Genomic DNA, 23,045 nt, shown 5'->3' on the forward strand with positions numbered 1-23,045 from the left:
CATCTTTAGCCATGAAGCTACGCATCCCATTGCCTCACCTACGAGTCTCGCAGGGCGAGTCTGCTTTCGCAGCTGGCAATGCACGCTGGACAAACCATGATCTCGACCCTATCCCCAAAGATAACCGCAAATGGGGCGTTAAGAGTATCATAGGTACTTCAGCTTACTCTCACAAAAGTCCACCAAGTTTGATACTAACACAATGGGTCATTAGCCTACTGGATCTCCGATGCCTTACACGCATCGACATGGCAATTCGCCAGCGGTATGATTGCTGTCGGACTCACATATCGCGAAGCCATGGGCATCGTCGCCCTCTCCTTCTTCATCATATCCTTGGTCATTGCCGCAAACGGTGCCGTGGGTGCTATATACCATGTTCCATTTCCCGTTATTGCTCGTGCTAGTTGGGGCTTCTGGGGATCCTATATCGCGATCATCTCTAGAGTGATCCTTGCCGTTTTCTGGTTCGCTATCCAAAACGTCAATGGAGGAAATGCTATCCGTGTTATGATTGGAGCAATTTGGCCAAGCTACTTGAACCTTCCGAATCATATACCCGAATCGCAGGGTATCACAACCAACGGTATGGTCGCGTTCTTCCTCTTCTGGTTGATCCAAGTGCCATTCCTTTGCATGCATCCCAATCGTCTTCGCTGGCTATTTACTGTCAAATCAATAATTGTTCCCATTGCCTGGATTGCTATGCTGATATGGGCATTTGTCTCCGTGAAAGGCGGGGGTGGCGTATTCGCCCAACAGGCCCCAACCGTCTCAGGATCGAAGTACAGCTGGTTATTCCTTGCCAATATGACCTCTGTGCTGGGAAACTACGCCACCTTGAGTGTCAACCAATCAGACTTCTCTCGTTATTCCCGCATCAGTCCTCGCTGGCAGCTTCTTTATATCCCAATGCTACCTATCATCTTCACATTCTTTTCGTTCATTGGCGTCGCCTGCTCGTCCGCAGGCCAAGCCCACTACAACCTCTCGTCCATCCCATGGGATCCAATGGTCCTCATCAGCTACTGGCCCAATCGCGCATGTCGCTTTTTCGGCGCATTTTCATTCGCACTAGCCTCCCTGGGTGTCAACATCTCAGCCAATTCTCTTTCAGCGGCTAATGATTTCACCGCACTCCTACCGCAATATATCAATATCCGCCGAGGCCAACTCCTATGCGCGTTCCTATCATGGTGTCTTGTCCCCTGGAAAATCCTCGAGTCCGCAGGAAACTTCCTCACATTCATGTCCGCCTATGCTATCTTCCTTGCTCCCATTGCAGCAATCATGATGTGGGACTTCTGGCTTGTCAATCATCGTCGGTACGATAGCCTGGCTCTGTACCAACCGAAGAACCCGATATATCGCTATGAGTTCCGGCTCCCGGGTATGTCCGGCAAAACCATGTATGGCACGAACTGGCGCGCAGTGGCTGCTTTCCTCGTGGGTGTTGCACCCAATCTTCCTGGATTGGTCAATGCCGTGAACCCCAATATTGATATCGGTGCTGGTGTCCATCCGTTTGAGTTTGGGTGGCTGCTGGGCTTTGTTGCAACATCGATTGTTTATGTGCTGTTGTCATGGCTAGTTCCTGCGCGGGAAACTCAGATCCCACGCGCGGTTTATTGCGAAGAGATATATAACGAGAGAAGCACGGTCGTGGAAGGACTGGAAGCAGATAGTTTGGATAGGAAGGATGCGGTTTCTTATACACTGGAGAAACATGATGTGGAGAAGAATGCCTAGACTAACTCTGGCATTGGCTTTAACCGTCTGTTCTGTACTGATGTTATATGTGAATATCAAGTCATCAAGTACTTTCTGTATATGCATGAGGTTTCATTTAAGTTTTTGACTCGGAGAGTTCCAGGGTTGAGTATGAAGGTTATTTTTACTATCTACCCAACACGCCTGCTTTTTACTTGCCTGTGTCATCTTAACATGCTAACCACGAAAGGATGAAAACAAACTCCACAATAATAACAAAAAATTGGATATTTGAGAGGTTAACAACTCTTTATGTAATACAAACTATTCATGTGCGAAATCGAATATGGCACAATATCATAATTGTGATTGTTCCAGACTGACGTTAGAACCCGCGCACTCATCCTATCGAGCCCCAGTTGTATCCAAGATTTATTCACGTTGACCTAGCCTTCCCACTGAATCTAGTCAATTTCTTACCTTGAAATTGAACAAGTGTATTATCATAAAAAAATGTATTCCAGAGCCTTCAATCCAATAATGTCTTCCTCGCATTCATGGCTCGCTCGTAGAAGGGCCCGTCGGCGTTTATCTCAACAAGTCAGCTGGATGTTCATGTTTGAATGTCTCTATTTTCAAACGTGATAACTTATAGAAAAGCTGCTTCGGATACATGCTTCTTTTCGAGAAACAAATCTGAGTGTGTATTGGCCTTCCCTTGGGGACTACACTGTTAGGTTAAGGAGGGAAGGAAGAGAAGTATATTGGTGAAGAAGCGAACAAAGCTGCGCGGATGAGGCATCGACCAAGCATTTATATTAATGCTTACTAGCCCTTCTTCCTGGCCTATTACCTGGGCTCCAAGAAGACTTGTACTAATTATCTATGTTACGAGGGAGATGGACTGAGATAGGAGATGGACTGAAACACCATGGTCCACATACTCATCTGCCCATTATTGTCTCTCTTCTACCGAGGGAGGAAAAGACATCAAAAAAGGGTATATTATTGACAATAATGGATATCATCTATCGAGCCAATTGAATCTTGGGGTTATTGGATTCATACGTCATCAGGCATAGCGGCCGCATGAGCGACCGACTGACCCTTCTTGTTGTACATATCTTGTCGTGACCCTGCTGCAACGGCGCAGCGCCCACGCCCATCCTAGTAGGAAGGTGTGCTGACGGGTCCGTTGGAACGCTGGTTGCGAGTTTTGCAGGGCGAGACCAGCTGCGTGAAGACAGATACCGCGGTATTGATTCCCGAGCTGATTTGAATCGGATGCAAGGTCTGCTGGTGCCTTTCGAGACAAAGCCCACGGAAAGCTCAAGGGCCCAGGTCGCAGCATAGACCAGGATTACCATCCTAACGGATGGATTTGGTTTTGCTCATAAATCCAGAAAGAGCAATTCAGGGCCCCGGTCCATAAGCAATTGCTTCTTTCAACACCTTGGTCACGCTGGATGATGCACGACCCAGCTCGCCACCTTCTTCTCTGGCGCCCTTCAGACCACGCTCCATGGCCTTTTGGAACCGATCCGCAAACACGCGATACCGATCTTCGCGAGTTTCGTACATCTCTCCTTCTTCGTCGCGCGGCTTTGCAGAAAGATTCAAATACGCGAACGGAGTAGATGACTCTGAGACCATGTGCTGAGCAGTCTGGCAAAGAGGGAAAGGCCAGTCAGAGCTCTCATCTTCATCAACAGACATCTCGCCGTCGCCCCCACTAGAGGGTTTTCCAATTCCCGCATCCAAAAACTCCGCCAGGACTCCCAGCGTCTTCACCATGGGCTTACCCTGGCTACCAGCCTTGCCGAAGGAAGCGCGGGACGAGGACCATTGCGAGGACTCTTCGGTGTGCCAGCCCAGCACAGACAAAAAGCAGTTGAGTGTTTTGATCCATCCTCCCGCACTGGAAACTGTTGCGTCTCCTGCTGCCTCGACCATCCATGACAGGATCTCCACGGAGGAACTGCGGATGTCCGCTGCAAGATGGGTCATTCCTGCACGAACGTATGGAAGGAGCTGTGCGACATGGTCCTGCACATCGCCCTGTGGCAGGGCCCGCAAGAGCTTGAGGAGCTGGGTCCGTACGTTGGTGGCTCCATCGAGGATGAGAGGTAACAAATACGGCAAAATGATGCTCACTGGTTGCGGTAATGGCGAGTTCACTGGCCGAGAGGATATCGTTGTCGTCAGATAAGCAAGCGAGTCGCGTCGTTGGCTGTCGGACTTGACGTTGAGGAGAGATAGGTTGTGTGTGAATGTGGCATTTGAAGTTGGGGCGGCAAGGTGGAGAGATTGTTGTGTCAGGACAATCGCTAGTAATTGTAAGTAAGTTGATATGCTCGGGAGCTAAAGCAATGCACATACACTTCGATTTGAAACTGGTATCGGTGTAGTTGTCGGGCTTCGCCTTGGTTTTGCCAACTCTGAGTTTAGGTTTCTGCAAGCGTCAGTGGGTTGACCAAAGGATGTGGTTGCCGGGGTACTAACCTGGAAGTCCTTGGACTTCTCCTTCTTCTTTTTAGAACTGGAACCCATGGCTGCAAAGTCAATTGAATGTTGGAGGTTGATGGCTGTCGGTGATTCTTTTTTTGCGCTGATTATCACACGTGATTTATCAGTTGGTGCCTGAGGAATGAACTGACCCAAAAGGGAAGTATATTGTGACTTTTGGAAAGATATTTCCCCTGCACGATTATTCTACTTATGTCCTAATATTCCTGTTAAAAAATTCATTTCCATAGTGAGCTCATATTAGGTCTTTTCTTTGAAAGGATTTCAATACAAACTTCGAAAATTGTTGTTGGCATCCTCGAATATATCCGTCCCAATCATGCAAGATCACCACACTAATTGTCCTGCACCTATAAGCCAGAAGATCTAGCAGATTCGAAACTAATCCACATTCGATATTATCCAGAATGGATATTTGCAACTTTTATGGTCATTGAAGTGGAAACAAAAACTTCAGGATTAAGACATCAAAATGAATTTTATGGAGATATAGACCTTAAATAATATACATCCCACCTGAGATCCAATTCTCCATACAAACTTTTACCATCTAATCCCTAAACCCAAGATATTCAACCAGCACCTTCAGATTCAATTAGTCCAAAATACATCCCATAATCCACAGCAACTCACCACGAGATCCTCCCCCAAGAGCCTTAGCAACCGTCTCCTGCGCCGACTGCAACATAGACTTATTCCTCTCCAAGCCATAATCCGGCTCTTCTCTTGTACGATCTTGTCCGAATGCCCACACATTACCAGGTGTATCCGACAGACGACGGGTGGTGGCTTTTGTATCTCCTGCAAAGATATATTCAGCTATGTCACCACGTTTGGATGGAGGGTATGTTGCAGCCAGTCCCCGCGCTATCAACGAGGAAGATACATATAGGTACATACCTGGCTGGAACTCCTCGGCAAGTTTCTCGCGGGCATGACTAGCAGATTCCCGGACGCGGCCGGTCACTGTGTCTGTGGTATTTGTTTTGGTAGTGAACCGTTCGTTGGCTTCCGCTATGTGTTGGTTAGATTGTGTACGATGGAAATCCACGAGAGTGTGAGTTACCATCTGTGGTTGAGTAGTCACCCTGTTGCAAAACAAATTAGCGCGGCCATGTCAATGTTCTGGAATAGGAGATGCCATACTGCCATTCCACTCATCTTGATGGTAGTACTTTTGCTGGTTCGATATACTTCAATCTGGTACTGATGAATGTAGCATAGAACCGATTTGGCTTTAAGTGGCCGGAGTAGTGCCTCACAATAATATCAGCAAAGCCGGCTATTCGTCGACATGACGTGGATTGCCCTCCCCGGCTTAATGTCCGGGGAATGAAGATGGCTGTGATGTCACCCTTCCCTCACCTGTGGCACTTAGGGCTAGCTCACGGGTAAATTCAACAGCAAGTAAAGAGTAGTTAGGAGAAAATCATGATCGTATTGAAGTCCAGGTCTAAAAGTAATCACGCATCAAAAAACCCATTAATCAAAGCCTGCTCAGCAGCGCAAGAAAATCCAAGAATAGATAAAATAAGATCAAAAAAACATACACAGGAGAGAGATGCGCACTTCTGTCCGGCTCCGAGCTGCAAGACAACAAAAGAAACAAAAATCAAACATAAAGGATGCAAACATAAATATAGGCAGCTCGGGTCCCGGACAGACGCGGTTGTATCAATCAAATCAACAAAAAAAAGCACACGTGACGTAAAATAATCAGGGAAGGCATGAGAGAGTAATAAAGGAGCCACGACCTCCGGGGACGTTAATCGTGCAAAACGTAAGATTATAGTGGTGGTTTGGCCCGTCACACATTGGCAAAGTTCAGCATAAAAAAAGAAGTCGTGTGGTAGATACCAACTACAGACTCATCGTCAGCCACTCCCATTCCTGGCTTGCCCCTTGCCCACCAGCGATGCTGTGATTTGCTGGATTTGCGGCAGCGGGCGGTGCCATTGCTGGAGCCAAAGGCACGACCTTGGACCGGCTCATAGGAGCGGCTGACTTGAGGCTGTCGTCTGCATCTAGTTCGGATCCAGTTGGTGCTTTTTCGAGTCGGCGCTGCCGTCTGGGGGCCACTTGCACACCGGCACGAGCCTGAGCAACACCAGCTGGGGGACCCGACTTGGGTGGAGCAGCAGCGATTGCTATAACACCGGGTTTCCCCATCGTGCTGGATCCGTTGATCGCGGGTGGCGATTCGGATGTATTGATTCGGGATGAAATCGATGTGGATGGGGCATGCTGGATCGAGTTTTTGCGGGAAGATTTTTTGTTCGACCGAGAAGCACCAACGGCAAGGGTGTTGGCACTGCTGCGGTTTCGCTTTTTGATAACATCAGTCTTGAGGGACAAGGGGCGGACAACACCGTGGAGTTTCAAGAACAGGCCACAAGCATTACACAGAGGCTGACCCTCTGGGTTGCGTCTCCAAAGAGGAGTGGTCTGAGTGAAACAGTTGGTGCAAGTGGTCGGTCCCGCGTTCGGATCACCATTTTTCGATCCACCAGGACTACCTGGGCGGGACGGAACCGCGCTGCTGAGGCCGGACTCAGGTGGAGTGCTGGGGGACGGATGGTTCGTCGGAGGCCCACTAACCGTGCCATTCAAGCTCTGGCGAAGCAATGCAGCAGCATTGGGGGTCGATGCTGTGCGTGGGACTTTCCCGTACCGACGAGGATCCTGCTCGCGGTTGCGAACTTCGCTCACCGAAGCAGCGGACCCGTGCGCACGACCAAGACTGCTTCCATAGTTCCATTCAGATGGACCATCCATCATGTCGGTAGATCCGATAGTGACATGCTTGCGGTGTTGAGCACTGAAGCCGGGTAGAGACTGTACAGATCCTGGGAAGCCTCCATCCCAATGAAGACCAGCACTTGTGTCACCGGATTCATCCATGGAGACATAATCATTTGGCATGGTCATGCCTCCGCGTTCACCAAAGTTGCCATCATCATCTTCGTTGTCCGAATCTCCACCGAAAGTAAACATACTGCCGGCAGGCGCAGTTGTGGAAAACTCGCCGGGTCGAAGCACTTGCGACGGATTAACATGCTGCGGTTGCGGCACCGAAAATCCAGACACATGAGTTGTTGGCGGTCCCGTAACTGCGCTTCCCGGTTGAGAATCACCGTTCGGCAAATTATACATATAACGTGGCTGTAGCGACGCAGACAAGTTAGACTGACGCTGTTGGATATAGCTAGGAATACGGCGCTGAATATGGGCCTCAACGGAGGGTGCATCGGAAAAGAACATAGACTGTTCTCCTTCATAGATTGGTTGCGGGGTCGACACAGTGGACTGATAACCGGAAGGCGGGGGTGAAAAGAACTCAGTTGAGTTAAGTGAGGAGGCGAGCGGCGTCTGGGAATAAAGATTCGAAAAAGGATTTCCAGTCGCCATTGGAGAATCCGAAGGTGAGAAATGGAAGTTTTGTTGATAAGGGCCGGCTGAGTGAATCCCGTGGTCATCGCCAATATTATACGTATCTAACCCGTAGGGAATGCCAGAGTGCGTGTGATGATGCAGAGGCCTGCGAGGGCCTACTGTGCCATTGCCTGGCAGAGCAAAGGCAGAAGACGGATGATCGAGGGAGTAATCTGGCAATGCAGCGGACAGCTCTGAGTGCTGCGCCATCATGGCGTTGGATACCGGAGGGACCTGAGGCGAGGCCTCGGCGGGCCTCTTGCGGGTTGGGGCAGAGAGACCGGCGAAAAACTGCCGCTCATCAACGCTCGTTTTGCGGACCCGTCGAGCAACGTATCCAAACTCCGAGTTAGTTCGCTGATCCACGGGTGGATGGGTGAATGAGGCTGCGACCGGCGGATCCATCATCCCATGTTCCTTGCGCGATTTAATGGGAATTGATCCCGTCGGCGTTGCTGTAAAGTTTCGATCGGCGGGTGGATGTGAAGATTGATCAGCGGGCGAATCAAAGGAAATGATAAAATCATCCAGATTCATCGGATCTGGAGTAGCATCAAGGTTCATATCGTTCGAAAGATCATGCCCAGTGGGTGGGATTTGATCGGACAAGCGCATTTGCGCGATGCCACTCGGTGTCGGACTCATAATTTCGGAGGCACTGCTCGGACACGAGAAATCAGCCATATGCTTCCAGGTCTGTAGGAAGGGTTGCTTACCGAGCCTGCTGCTCCCGCTCCTTGCGCTTCAAATTCATGGCCATCATCCGCCATGTTAGATTCTCCATGCGCTCTTGATTGGGTAACTGGGATTTTGTTCTGGTATAGAGCTTCCATATTTGAGCAGCTAACGGATCCTTTCTTTGCATCTCATCGGGGCTGTCGCCACGAGGGGCACCGTTCGTCCATTCTGGAAAGATGGAGTTGCCGAGGACACCGTCATTGGCGTTGGAGGAGCCGGAGGGACTAAAGGGCGAATCGAAGGAAAAGTCGTCGGACATCATATGGGGATCGGCGTCGAACCCGGGGAAGGCCATAGACTGGGATGGTCCGGTTCCCCCAGGCCCTCCAGAATGTATCCCCTCCATAATCTCCGACGGAGAGAGATTCGACGATAAAAGCAAAGAGATTCGAACGGAGACGACCGCGGGGAGGGGATAGACGGCAAAAAAAGGTGGGTTGGATTGAAATTCCCCCGTACCCGCCGTAAACGAGACCCTTGCCGGAAGATGATGATCGAATGCAGCCAAGCGAGAGACGATTGGCAGAATTCAGCCAACGACCAGGGTCTGTCAGCTTCCAACACCTATTAGCACGGAAGAGATCTTATAATAATAATATATGGTAATAAGATAATTAAGCTGACGACTGGGATTAGAGGAACGCACGATCTGGGGGGCCACCACCCAGCCTCGACGCCTCTTGGGATTTCCTGATGAGTCGTGGAGGGGGGGCTAGACCCTCCAAACGCTCATGCCCCGATTGAAGAAATCTTTTGATGGAAGAAGAGAATCCTCCCGGGAATGACAAACACAAAGACGAGAATCAAGTGGCAGCGATGAGAGATGAAGATGGAGAGGAGGAGGAACGGGAATTGTGTGGGAAGTGACGGAAACGGAGGGCAGTGGTTTACTGCCGACCCGATGACAATAACCAAAAGGTATAGGTTAGAATCAAAGGTGTACGTTTGTCAGTTGTAGATATCAAAATCAAAGAATCAGAGGAACAAAACTGAAAATAAAAGAGAGGAAACACGACATAATATGATGTCTAAAAGAGGCACTGAGTGACGCCGAACAACGAGCGCCTGTAATCTATGTAATCTATATGTACCAAAAACGTACCGGTAATACTCGCGTCACGGGAAAAAGACCGATTTACGGCGCTTCGCTCGACTGTCCATGATTCATGTGCCATTCCCATCCTCTGTACGGAGTACTCCGCCAATTACCCTTCGATGGTGGCTTTTATACTCTACATGGTTGGTCTCTGTTCTCCCGTCACCATCAGCTCGTGTTGAGATCGATATCCTCGAGTCTGGGAGTTTCTATTCTCTGAATACAAAGTAGGTACCCGCTATGCGATAGCAGTCGCACGGCCCCCATCTTGTTTGTGAAAGCATTGATCTTGTTCGACAGTGGTATTGTTTTCGAGTCCAGTTGAGACCGGCATCTCGACCACAATCATCGGCCCGAGGACTCGCAAGCTCCGTACTAAAACTGAAACTAATGTACCCTGCCCGATCCTGTGTCTGTAATCGGGAACGGTCTAAACGCAGGTACTATCACTTCCCCTCGTTGGCGTCAATCAGACATCAACCTAGGCAAATGTCCGTCTCAGCACATGGTCAAAGACATCATGTTTCTTGGCGTCCCCCCGGAGCACGTCCAGATGCAGGCTAAGTGGGTACTGTTCGTTATTAGTGGAGTGCAATTCGCAGCCCAGTCGAAAGATCTTATGGGATATGTAGACGGAAGCTGAGACAGACATCCTCTCGTGTCAATCTCCCAAATTACTACTCCGCATGCTCTGAGATATTTCCAGAGAGTGGGAGGGATTCTTCATGAGTTGAGCCATGAAGAATCGGCAAGTATGGGGAGAAAGGTCCGATCAGATTTGTCGATATCGAAATTTATAGTCCATGCACTTGGCGTCGGCGGGGCGGACTGGATTAATTAAATCCAAGCAATGACCGGATCCGCAGAGATAAGGAACGTTCTACGGGTCTTCTTTTTCTTTTTCTTTTTTGTGAAGAGCAAGAGAAGGAGAAAGCATCCTAAGAGTACTACTGTACCAGATTTGTTGGAAGTATACTCCGCACAGATGTATTCAATCACATACATTCGTATATCATCGTAACATTCAACGAAAAGTTCCGGAGATGAGCCAGCATGAATGCCACGAAGCTAAGCAACGGAGTGAAGACTCACCGAGAAGCTGAGAATAAGATCCCTATCTTACCCGAAGAGCGTACCGGTCATGTATGCGGTCGAGATACCGGGTAGACCGTCACGGAATTTCCCCGAGGTTCACCCCCAAAGCAAGTAAAGTACCCAGGAAATAGGCAACTGGCCACTTTCGCAAATGAACGTCCACCGTTGGCATCTGGGTAAATGCGCCCTCGCGGGGCATCTTGAGATGCATTTCCGTCCCGGTTAATATCCCTGCTTCCCCCCTTCCTTCTAAGTTTGCCACTGCCACGACACTAGGGCGGGGTCTGGACACACCTCCGGTCCTTTCGTCGTAGGTGCAGAGCCGATCATTTGGACTGATATCAATTGATTCCCGGTAGTCTGGTCCATTCATCCGTGTGTGGGGGCAAGCTTGGGACAGGGCGAAGAGGCACACGATACGGAAATAGGCATTTCACGAAGCTCCGAGGGCTGATGTTCCAATAACGACGCCGTGCAAGTAATCAACTTCAATGTATCGAATGTCATTTGGTTTATTTTTTTGGCCCCTGGGCCCACCAGCTGGGAGATAAGAAAGCTGATAAGATGTCATGAGCCGTGGTCATGATAGAGACTGCAGATCGGTGGAACTCGACCTTATCTCAGTAATACACTCAAGTACCAGGTACATAGTCATTTCTAATCATATTGGCAAATCCATTTTGGATCTGGGGATATGATATGTGAAGTGGAATGTCCCAGGCACCCGGATCAACCCGAATCGGTCGCGGGGAACAACGTTAAGGACTCCGTAATGCTATAGTGGACCGTGGCGTGTGCACATTCAGCCCAATCTGACTGGTACTTTGGTCTCGGTCATCTTCCTTGAGCGGAGGGGTTGGGGGAAGATCCTTTTTTTCTTATGCGGTACTTGCGGTTAACGGAGAAATCTTTTAGGTCGAGTCATTTGACGGATGGACTGATGGACTGATTCCATATGAAGGAGCGTTACCCAGGGGTAAACAGCGTGGAGAACGAGAGACCGACACTGCGCATCTGTAACCAAACCAACCCAGAGGTTCCCATCTGAGCAAACCGAGGTGACAAGTGAGACTGAAGACACAGAGAAAAAAGAACCTCAGGGACAACGTGTACTATATATACGCAGTATTCAACCCAAAATATTGACACCTTCCCGTGTGGTTATCCGCCAAAACCTGTCTTGATAAGCAGTGACGCTACCTAAAGGGCCAGACAGTGTGCTGGGCTGATACGACAACCAACAGGGAGAATGCTGGGTATCTTGGCCCAAGACATCTCAAAGCGCAGAGATAAGAACCCCTGTCACAGACCTTGGAAGAACAACGCACCATTATCATTGGATCTATCACTTACACCGCCATCGCATTGTGACTCTGCTATCTCCAGATTCCAACCCCAGTTTTCATTGCCACCGGCTCTCCGGGGGATCCTCCAAAGCGGATCCAGTGGCGTCTACTCCGTATTCGCCAGATCAATGAACAATGAACGTTATCTCCTTGCTCATGACTTACAACGTCAAGATAGCAATGCACGGAGTACATTCTCCCGATGTGACTGGTCTTCGAGTCCGAATGTATCTCGAAAAGATACGGGAATAGTCGGGTTATTGACACATATCTCAGATATCAAACTGGTGACGCCATCAGCACAGCACGCAAGGGAACAGCGAAAGATGCAATTACCCCCAGAAAACTCCAAATGCGTTGTCTATCTGGCTAATCTCTTCCATATCCTAACTTCATGCAAGGTAAGTACCCTATCAAGTCGCAGCCATCAGGTCATCGATGTACAAATCACTTTTGGGCCTATCTACATGTGGCTATCAGCCTATCGATGCTTCCGATGTCTGGGTTCTCTATCTGCTCATTACCTATCTTTCTATCTAGCAAAAGGACCTCTGAAGTTTATCATCAAATCCTGGACTAAATTCGGGCCTAGAGTGCATTGTTATTAAACGTGTGCCCAGGAAGATGAGTTCGAAATCCGCTCTCAGGAGCACAACGCAATTCGCAGACATCGAGCATCTGATTGGCTTCTCTTCGTAGACTCTTATGGCTGGCTGAACTTTCCTGCAGATTCCCAGGCTCTAAGACCGGAGGAGCTGTTGGCCAATAAAACTTGGCGAACGAACCAGAGTCCTGGCCTGTTGCCCACTTCTTTGCATGTGAGCTATGCATGCCTCATGTCTAATTTGTCTAATTCAGCCATATGTTGCCCCAACTAATCAATATGTTCATCTGTTCTCTTACATACTGCCTGGCCTATGGTAAGTCTTTGATGAAGCAAGGGTGGACCGCCTATATGCACATTCTGAGTAGGGAACTCGCATATCACATCTACAGATGGGCTACAGAATACTCCGTAGTTCCTCAAGGATCATTGTGAATAGACAGGATTAAATCCAGAAAGTTAAACGTATGGACTACGGAGTACGGGGCAGAAAGATCAAGACAACGTAAGGATATGTAATGTAGCCATTGTGTGATACGTATCATTTAGGTGCAGTGTAGGAGGAACTTGGCTGTTGGACGGGAGAAGTCGCACAAGAGACCCAGTCTATCAATCTACATCATAGACCTACAACGGACAAATAGAATAAGCAATGCAAATGAGTCCAACATAAGTTGCAACAAGAAAGAACAGACCTCCAATTGTTATACTATCTAAATAAACAGTATGGTCTACATCCTTGTATTCAAGAACATCATTGTCTAAATCCCACGGTAACAACAGAGAAGAGAACACGTATCCACAAGAACATACATAATGTATCGATTGGGTATGATAATGTAGGGCAACGAAGAAAAGGAAAATAAAGTCTATATGAATGGCCCCTCCAAAAGGACCACCAACATGTATGGGATAAAATGACGCTCTGATCCAAACAACCGCCGACAAAACAGAGTCCCATAACCCGGGGAATAGATATGCCGTATGCCACCAAATACAATAAAAAGAGATTATAAGAAGGCAGATCCGTGGGTTTGAAACCCCTCGAGATGGCAGGAAAAACGAAGAGATGGAGAGCATGTCATAGAAAAATAAAAGACAATGACGGAAAAATGCCACCCGAAGACCCTTGCGCCCGCTGATGATTAGCTGCAAAGCAGACCTGCCACGGTATATGAGGATGAGGTAAAAACATAGATGAAATGCCAATTGAGCGGAGGGTGGTTAATAAGTATGTGCATGTCCCACGGGGTATTAGAAATGAAACAGGCCGTCTAGGAATGTGATGTGCAACGTGATAAAATCCAGACCCCCCGGAAAAAAAAGGGGTTGAACAGGTTAAGCGTGGCAGATATGTTGTAAAATGTGATATAGAGGGAAAAGAGGAAAACGTTTTAATGGTTTGGTGACCGCGCTGAGGTCCCGGGGTGTCCCATCGGAGAAGGGTTGGTAGGATAAGGATGTTGTGGGATTGCGTCGCCAGCGTACATGGGATATTGTACCACGCCCATTCCAGACATGGCACTCATATCCTGCCATTGCGTGTAGTTCATGCCCGGTGAGTATGAGACTGATCCGGGGGTCTGCATCTCCGGTGTTACTGGAGAGCCCATTGCACTTGTGGCAGACAGAGATTGGGCGGGTGTAGTCATTCGCCGTTTGAGCTCCGGGGGCATATGTGGTTGGAATTGATTAGGGTATGAGGGTTCCATGTCTTGTCCAGGGTAGCTCATTGTCCGTGGCGGCGGCGGCGGTACTTGCCAGACTGTTCCGTCTGGCTGCATAGCATATGCTGGTGTTGGGCCCATAGGTTGCGCCTGGCCTCCCATCGAAGACGCTGCGGATATCGGCGAGGGCGGGGGCAGGCCTGAAGGTAGTCCTGGGGGCATGCTCCCGGGATTCCACATTTGGGGCGGCATATTCATCATCTGGCCCTTTCCAGTTGCCATCGTATTCAACAGTTGCGGGTCCGCTATTGTCGTAAATTCGTCCCACGCGACTCCAGTCTCCATCGGGTGATGCCCGGCAAAGTCTCCTGGTCCCATGGGTCGGTCTAATTTGGATTATTCAGTCAATCAATGCGTCTGAATTGCAATGCGCAAGATGATAGATTTGAATGACGTCAACCTACCTGGCGTTAGACTCATGCTCGTTTGAACCATTCCGACGTTGTACGTTGACATGTCCTGCCCGGTTGAGGCACTCATTGGCATAGTCTGGTACGGATAAAAAGTCTCGGCAGGATCGGGCATCAAGTTGGTCGGAGAGGAAGCAATTGGCGTAGTGTTCGAGCGCTCAGTTGAAGGTGTTTCCAGCCTCGAGCTTGGTCGTGATTTCTTTTCAATCGGTGGTTGTTGATCCACTGGAAAAAACTGACAGTCCTTTCGCAATCGAATGCAGTTCTCGCATCGTCCTTCCGTATCATCTGGCGCTACAAGGCATCTGATCTTTCGTCGCCGACAGTGCACTGCAAAAAGGTATAAGCAATATGATCACATGCGAATATCCCACTCCCGATAGGGGTTTCTAGCTCTTTTTTTTTTCATTCCTGGCGCACCGGCGAAATGCCGGAAATAAAAAAAAGACGACAATGGAAAGGGCAGCGGGTGGAGATGTGTTACTGACCGCATGCGACAGAGGTTCGATGATATCCCAATTTATTGCGCTTTTTATCGTTTGCATCCATGGCGCTCTGTGAACTTGTAGTTGCCATCTCGTCAACAGCTGCGGGCATAGCTCCCACGAGCACGGTTCTCTTGTTGTATTGGTTGAAAGCGCATCAAAGTTGCCAGCGAAGCGAAAGGGGTGCTTTGCGAAATAAGGGCCGATTGAGAGTATCTTGAGGCGAAATTAGAGGCGACTGCAATAGTAATACCGCGCGGCCATACAGCCACTGCAGAAAGAAGATGACCGAGGGGTGTCCAAAGGATGACGCCGTTCAAATTCGCCGTGTCTGCTCCACATGCGCCACACTGGGCCAGGTCTGATATTGCGCGTTTCAGAGGATGCTGGGAGCGTGTTAGGGCCCGCCGTGTGTCTCAAAGGCAGAGAGGTGATGTTGCAACAGATTGGTTGAAGATAGATTAGATTCCCAAGTTCGGAGTCCCAAAGGTCCGACTGTAGTAATTGCCAATTAATCAGTGATAATTAGGGTGATTAGATCGTTCGTGGAATGCCGGGGGGAGTGTTTAGACGGGGTTAGGGTCTAGAAGTTTATTGTGGCCCAGTTTGAGATCGGGGGAAAGACCACACTAGGGAACAAGTCCAACGATGATAACCATAAAGAGATTAGTAAGAAAAGTCAAAAGTGAAATGGAAAAAAAGGCCAAAAAAACAGGGATATCAAAGGAGTGAATATGAAGTGGACGGTGTGAAGGGGAGAAGAGCAGATCGAAGATGGTACATAGGTATAGTCCAACAGAAAGAAGCTAATCGCGGGGTGAAACGTCCCCAAAAGGGCATTTGTGTTTTATTTTATTTTAATTTTTATTTCTGTTTTTCCTATGTTTTTTTTTTTTTAATTTAATTTTGACGAGGATGTATATCACCCCGTATGGTGGAACAAGGTGGCTCTCATACAAGCTAAGACTAACCCGGATGTATCGACTTGACCTAAATGAACTGTACGGAGTAGGCCATTGTCAATCACCAGTTCAGGGGTCTACGGGCAACTCCCCTTCGATGTTAGGGGTTTAACCGTACTTGAGTACTCCCAACGGAGTACATAAGTAGATTCAAGTTGGAGGTATTTCCTGTTTCTCCCAAAAGGTTGTTTTAAGAACGGGGTTTTTTTGGTACTTTGTACGCTGCTTTCATGTTCGATTATTACCGTCAAATTGGCCCAGTCCTCCCTTGATTAGGTAAATGACCAATGCCCCTGATTGCGTACTTCCTCCGGAGGATAGACCCGGTTCTTCAAATGAAGCAGACACGAGGAACCATGGTCTGGGAGCCATGACAACAGTGGGGAGGTGTGGATGTTGGTTCAAAATGGACAAAAACCAGTTAGGCTTAGGGCCAATAGGGATACCTGTCAATCATCGATGAACTGGGGGATAGCTCCCATCAAGTCTGGACTAAATGATTGGCGACGTAAGCTTAGGTCAACCCCCATAACCAATCACCTCAGTGAGATGGGGGTCCATGTCCCAAGAATAACCTTCTTGCTCCGGTCATTTCACAGGTTGATCCTTATGTTAAGAGGTATAACCCCGAAGGCTTCTCGAAGGGGACCTGTGCAGTTTGATCTAAGGACTGTTGACCACATGGCCTTCTGGAAGACTAAATTTTGGTCTCTTCTTTTTCTTTTTCTTTTTCTTTTTTTTTTTTTTTCCTTTCGGTGCAATCTAATATTTCCACAGTTGTACCCATCTCACTGAAACGAACCACAGGTTTGTACTAAAAACAGAATCAGGGTCCACGGGTGAATGATATCAAGTCATTGGGTATTGTACACGATCCTACCTTTTGGTCTTTTTTTCTTTCTGTCCCCTCTCAGTTGCAAGTATAAGTTAATATAGCGTGCGTTTACGTTCAGGGTGTGCCCCTTTTCCTTTTCCGAATCGTAGCTTAATTCCCAATTGGTATCAATAATTTGGGTTCTGCCTCCTTCATCCGAACCGAATCAGACGCAAAACCCATGGACATGGTGAGCCAATCAATGATCGCGACCACTGCTCCGTGACGCAATCACCATGGACTCCCTTGGTTGAGAACGCTATAGGGAGTCAATTCGGGCAATCTTAAATTTCTTATGAGTTCATCTAGTGTATTTATTCTTATCTGATTTCCAGGATCAAGTACGTGGTCTTGACTTTCGGATGCGGAACAGGTTGATCTGTTCTACTCCGGTTGAGGATAAAAGGAGCCAATCGGTACAGTCCAGACAATCGAAGACCTAAATCTGCACCTACACAGCCCTGGACTACGCCCGAGTAGGATGTCCGTCCGAGGGTCTGGTAAGGCTATGAAGCACGGAGAACTCCATACGGAAGACAACATACGGAGTACACAATATAATACATATATTATCCATGTGCAAGCGAGCTCTGTAACGCCGAGTGGGGCAGGCGAAGGTTTGATTAAGGATCGTCTCAACTGTAGTGTGTTACAGCTTGTTCTTGGCGCTCGCGTGGGTTTTTTTTCCCCATCAGCTTGGCCATGGAAACATTCGACGAGATCCCCTGCGTAATACGGAGTAGAGAGATCAACAATGGAAAAACAGGCTTCTATCGCGTGCCTGGCCGAACATGTGGAAAGAGGGGAAGTACCGTAAAATAAAGGGGGCGTTGGTAATTATCGACTCCTACTGGCTCACAATCAAGAGGAAAACGTGTCAACATCCGGAGTGGCTTGGAATAACAATGTTGTACTGCTTTGGGCAAGGGGAGTGGACAATTGATCTTCATGGTGGTATCACGTCAACAAAACCCCCTCAGTGCCAATAAACGCCACCGATCACCGTGCTCTTCTCGTGCTGCCCCAAAGGCACTTTACGACATACGACCATGCACGGAGTACCGAGGATATATCATCTCTCACTGTACGGAGGATGCTTCATCCTGTGCTGGGTATCCCGTACAGAGTGCTTCAACCTCGACCGCCTTTTTACGAGGAACCTTCGCATCAGCTCCGCCACAGCGGATTCTGGAAGATCGACAAGCACGAATCGTCTGGAATCCTCACAGGCGTATCCGATTGGACATCAGGATAAAGACTTCCTGAAGTTGGGGTGCGTCTGCAGCCAAAGACTCAACGCATGTATCGTGACGCGGCGAATATCAACTACGATAGATCTCGCAGTAGCGCGAGGCAAGTAGCGCGAGACAAGCGACTCCGCCATACGACCAATATACGATGTTCCACCGTAAGACCATCGCGTCTGGAAGGATTAGGTAACGCTTCTCAACGGGCGTCGCGTCGTTGATCGGCCAAGGGTTTAACCTGAAACAAGGGTCCAGGGCTGAGATCTCGGTTACTGATCTCTTCCAATATGTACCCATGTGGGTGGAGAAACAGGTACCTGGTGTAATTGCTTCGAGAATACTCCGTAGTCACTTGACCATGTCTAGTCTACCTAGGTTCCGAAGTGCAAATCCGATGCAACCACCTCGATCAGACACTGCGTGTACAGAGAGTCCTCCGTACATAGCCTCTTCTGATATGTTTGATTTCATTCGGGTGTACTCCGTATTGTGCGGAGTACCGAGTACGTCCTGGGCACCCCACCTATCCCTCTCTGGGATTAGCAGCCAGCCATCTTTCGCCCTGCCAAATCCCAACTGCCGAGCTCCGCAGTGGCGTGGAGGTATAACCTATGAGGCATCAGGCGTGCTGCACAGTACTCTACAGAGCAGCATGCGTCTAAAAAGGAACACTGCCTACGGAGTATTTCGTACTCCGTACAAGGATCATCTATCGAGGTAGCATCCTATCGGATTTAGTGCTAGTTTGGAATGTCTGCTCCGCTTTGCATCCTTCATCAGGAGGTCGGTCGCAAGGCTTGTACGGAGTCGTTTTGCCTAGCATGGGCACCATGCATATTAGATACGATATGATCTGATATGCGGGGAGGCCAATGAAGAATGTGATATAACATCGGCCTGACAAGAGTCGCGGTATGCAGCGCGTCAAATAGCGATGCAAGGCTGTATACTCCGTACAGAGTACCAGTCCAGTGTAATTAGGGTTTATGCCGGAAGTATACTTCCTCGAACAGAAGCACAAATGACTTGCGATCGGAGATCTCCCTGTGGGCCAACAAGGCAGGGCCCTGACTGGTCTTCCAACTTGAGTCCGGCTGTTTCACCATCTCCGGGCCCTTGACTCCATTTGGCGTTCAAGGGGAAAAGGGCCTTTCTAACCTGCAACCTGCCTTACGCGTCCTCCCAAGAAAAAAATCCCCATCTCTCCATTTTGCCCCTATCATGATTTGCGGTGCTTTTAATGATTTATTTTTGGGTTTCGCTTGGAGAAGAGGAAGGTGGTATGAACATTTTCTCATTTCTCCAATGGCGCAGGGCCCAGGGCTCAAGTTTTTTCCGTTCGCACCTTTTATTTATTTTTTTCCTACGGCTTCTCCGGAGAAAAGCCGTTGAAGCCACGAACGCCTCTTCGAGTTTCCCAAAGAAAATTTTGGGAAAAAAAAGGGGGTATTCGACTTACTCTATCGTGGAGACAAAGCCCCGGTTTGCGCGATTATTGTCTTTTTTTTTTCCCTCGGTTTCGGGCTTTGATGAGGTCCCCGGAAAACTCGCCTTCCAGAAGTAGCAGCAATGCGCGAGAAAATATTATTTTGCAAATGCTACCTTATTCGCTGACACGTATCACAACTATTATACCGATTGCTCTGGCTTGCCTGATTGAGCATGCGACACAACAGGCCACACGAGTGCCCCCGGATCGACTTATGATCGCATGGCACCCAACTGAAGCACACCACGCTCGAGCAAATGTTTCCCTGTCTCGGTTACCCCGAGCGTCGATGACGATGACCTCTGGAGCTTGAGCCTCTGGTCCTTGCGATGACGTTGGTTGCGGCGCTGGAGTACTGGAAAGGGAATTCAATGCGACATATTTATATCGGAAAGAGGTGTGCAGGAGATGGCCTGGTAGACGTGTATACTTCGACACTGGCCTCGTAGGTTGCGTTGCATCTTTTTTGCGGTCGGAGTCCTTGTGGGAGACGACGCCCAGCGGCGGACAACACTCATGGCCGGAGATAAAGCGGACGTTATACTTGAGAGGGAAACAGACCGTAGTTGAACCTCCAGCCACTGCGGCATCTTCGACGGAGAACGACAAGGAGGCCTGCGCAGGTGTAATGTTCTTCCCCTTAGGCGCGTAGTCATCGACAGACAGAGTCAGGTCTTTAGCTTTTACCCTGGTCGCACTGGGCTCTGGATCCTCCGTTGGAAGCGTAAATACCTCCGCCGTGATATCTCCCATACCTAGCGGTGTCGATTCCATCGAAACCTTAGGTCCCTGCCTGATTCGAGGCCTGCTCGAGGTCTGGGCAACCTCTTCAACTGGGAGTTCGAGCCAACCACGCTCGAACGTCTCCCGTGTAGTCGCGTCCCGTGGTATCATGTCGCTGCTGATCCACCCCATGCATGTCTTAGCTCCCGTTGCGCTAGACAACACGCGTCCAACGACACATGCTTTGCTCCACCAACTGCGTCCCTCATAAACGAACCCTCCATAGAGGTTGGCGATCGAACCCAGTCGTTCCAGTGCATCTGGATCATTCTCCAACAGCGTCGCCATGAGGAGGTGACTAGTTCCCTCACCCGGGATCACGAATCCAGACAACCAGGAGCGTGAGATCCAACCTAGGCTTTTAGACCGTGGGTGACCAGCACAAAGCTTGACGCAGCGGCGACAAGGGTCTCTTGTGTACATATCCTCTTTGGCCAACGACAATTCCTTAGATATCTTCTCCTTTCCCCACCTATCATCGACAACCAAAGCTGGCAGAACGGGATTGCCAGGGTCCTCGAGCTTGAGCCTCATAGTTTCTTTCAATGCAGCCAATTTGGGCCATCCAATGTTCTCTGCGAAGACATAAAGTCCCTCCAGCTGCTGTCTGACATGCGTAGAGCTCAACTGACAATCCCAGGCAGACTGTAAATCTGCAGCAGGCGGCGAGTTTCGCCGAGTGAGACTATCGAGCAAAGCAAACCGATGAGGTTTCTCGGGCGTTTTGCTGCCCGAAGATTTCGACCGTGAGTTGACGGGCGATAGTCCTGGCTGAGGTGATGGACAGGTTATATTGAGACTGTTAAGGAATCTTCGGACAACAATTAAATCCCAATTCAACTTCCCTTCTCGCAATTTATCGAATTGATGAAGTTCTTGAATTGTGATATGTCCACCATGCGGATCATGCAGCATGCCAATTCGAATGAACGCATCCAAGCGGAGAAGCAGCTCGGCAGAGAGAAGCAGCTGAATCAAAAACCACTTGCGCTCCATCCCGGACTTGATCACAACATCCCGTGGCATTTTCTCATTACCGGATCTGGGGTCCAGACAGTCTCCATCACCATGCAGCGATGCCTCCCAAAGAATCTGTCCTGCTCGGAAACGCCATTCAGGGAGACTGAAATTGATCCACGCGCCTGGCGTTGCCAGCACAATTGCCAGTGTCTTGATTTGCGATTTGATGCTTTCCGCATGACCTTCTATGATGTCGTCAACTGGCGGGTGAGGGTGAAGGAATCGACTGTGGAGATTATCATGTAATTCGCGCGGATTCTCATGATCCACAATCGTTCTGGTTGATCCCTCAGTAAGCATTTCGTGGCGGAGTCGGCGTAGATGTTCTAATCGTTGTACAAGGGATTGAAGGTTGATATCCCGTACGCCAATGCGTTTCCAAGCCTCAGGCCCTTCACATATCAGTCTATGCCGATCAAAAACGGCACCACTTTGGCATTGAGAATATGGTTTGTTATATCCTTCCATCAAGTCATACGCCTCCGTTGCTCCCATGGTAGACACTTGTTGCATATATGGAGCCTGCCTGGGCTTTTCAGGACCCGTGTATTTGACCGCATCAGCCACGGCGAGTTCAAGGAAATGCCGGAAACCGATAGTGCCGGGTTCCTTCCCGTTGTTGGATAGCATGTTTGGTACTTCGAAGACGCCGACGTCAAAAGTCGCTCTGTTTATAGCGCCTGTTCGGCGCCAATCGGGCAGTTGGATCGGAACGCCGCCTTTGCAAACCCAGTCATCTGGGATTGGTAGATGAGCGTGGAGGGTGCTTAGAGTAAAGGATGCATGGGGCAATGGCTTGCGATCCCACATATGCTGGATGATTGGGTTTTGCTCGTCCCAGGGAAATATCACCTGGGGGTACCACCGGCCATGCTTGCCCTTTTCCAGAAGGAAATGAGGGGCGCCAGATAGCAATGCCTTGGTTTCTTTCTTGGTGAGACTTGGTTCATTTGACGAATCGGCATCGCCATCAGGCGAAATATGCTTCTTTTTGCTCATCATGTCTAACCTGTATTCAAGAAGATCTTGGATATTTGAAGGTTGTGCTGGCTCGGAACGCTCCCCTGCTATGGGTGAAGTGCGCCGAGGGGAGCCACTAGAGCCATCTTTGCTCTCATGGCGGCGGGCACCACTCTCCTTTCGTGACTTGGGCGGTGGGTTTATCTCAATTGGAGATGGCCTCTCATTTTCCTTGTTTCGCGATGAGCTTGTTATTCTGGAGACAAAACAGACATTCTTACATGTGTTTTAGCGGGAGATGTATCTAAACTCGCACTACGCCTCCGAAAAAGATCTCGAAATCGCCCGTTATCGGGATGCTCGTCTTTATGGTCGTCAGAGGGAGCCTGGCGATGCGAATGTGACCGTCGGAGTGCCCCCGGATCCTCAGGAGCAGCAGGGGCTGCATCTGAGGAGCGACGTCGGCCGAATAAAAAAGACATTGGAAGTCTTCAGCATGCATTTATTGCATTTTGGGGCTGAGCGCAATAGCCTTGGACCG

At 49.1% G+C, this 23,045-nt stretch overlaps 5 protein-coding genes across 5 annotated transcripts; 1 reads left to right on the top strand and 4 right to left on the bottom strand.

Annotated features, from left to right (window-relative positions):
• Window positions 1-11: 11 nt before the first annotated feature.
• N7457_002839 (nucleobase cation symporter-1 family protein) lies at window positions 12-1,749 on the top strand (the record flags this gene model as incomplete). The annotated part of the gene is made up of 2 exons (XM_057173885.1): window positions 12-153; window positions 215-1,749. 2 exons carry the CDS (start codon window positions 12-14, stop codon window positions 1,747-1,749), a joined length of 1,677 nt encoding a protein of 558 aa, XP_057034036.1.
• A 1,374-nt stretch (window positions 1,750-3,123) lies between these two features.
• N7457_002840 (IPI1/TEX10 family protein) lies at window positions 3,124-5,397 on the bottom strand (the record flags this gene model as incomplete). Its single annotated transcript, XM_057173886.1, has 7 exons — window positions 3,124-4,037; window positions 4,090-4,162; window positions 4,213-4,262; window positions 4,870-5,037; window positions 5,137-5,250; window positions 5,303-5,324; window positions 5,383-5,397. 7 exons carry the CDS (start codon window positions 5,395-5,397, stop codon window positions 3,124-3,126), a joined length of 1,356 nt encoding a protein of 451 aa, XP_057034037.1.
• Window positions 5,398-6,096: 699 nt separating this feature from the next.
• On the bottom strand, window positions 6,097-8,701 carry N7457_002841 (GATA-type transcription factor; the record flags this gene model as incomplete). Its single annotated transcript, XM_057173887.1, has 2 exons — window positions 6,097-8,326; window positions 8,385-8,701. 2 exons carry the CDS (start codon window positions 8,699-8,701, stop codon window positions 6,097-6,099), a joined length of 2,547 nt encoding a protein of 848 aa, XP_057034038.1.
• A 5,240-nt stretch (window positions 8,702-13,941) lies between these two features.
• On the bottom strand, window positions 13,942-15,281 carry N7457_002842 (putative C6 finger domain protein; the record flags this gene model as incomplete). The annotated part of the gene is made up of 3 exons (XM_057173888.1): window positions 13,942-14,600; window positions 14,679-15,014; window positions 15,173-15,281. The coding sequence occupies 3 exons, from the start codon at window positions 15,279-15,281 to the stop codon at window positions 13,942-13,944; spliced, it is 1,104 nt and encodes a 367-aa protein (XP_057034039.1).
• A 4,574-nt stretch (window positions 15,282-19,855) lies between these two features.
• On the bottom strand, window positions 19,856-22,546 carry N7457_002843 (uncharacterized protein; the record flags this gene model as incomplete). The annotated part of the gene is made up of 1 exon (XM_057173889.1): window positions 19,856-22,546. The coding sequence occupies one exon, from the start codon at window positions 22,544-22,546 to the stop codon at window positions 19,856-19,858; it is 2,691 nt and encodes an 896-aa protein (XP_057034040.1).
• Between the last annotated feature and the right edge of the window lie 499 nt (window positions 22,547-23,045).

Source organism: Penicillium paradoxum (assembly GCF_028828445.1).
Source record: "Penicillium paradoxum strain IBT 22861 chromosome Unknown utg000003l_segment0_segment0, whole genome shotgun sequence".
Lineage (NCBI taxonomy): Eukaryota > Fungi > Ascomycota > Eurotiomycetes > Eurotiales > Aspergillaceae > Penicillium > Penicillium paradoxum.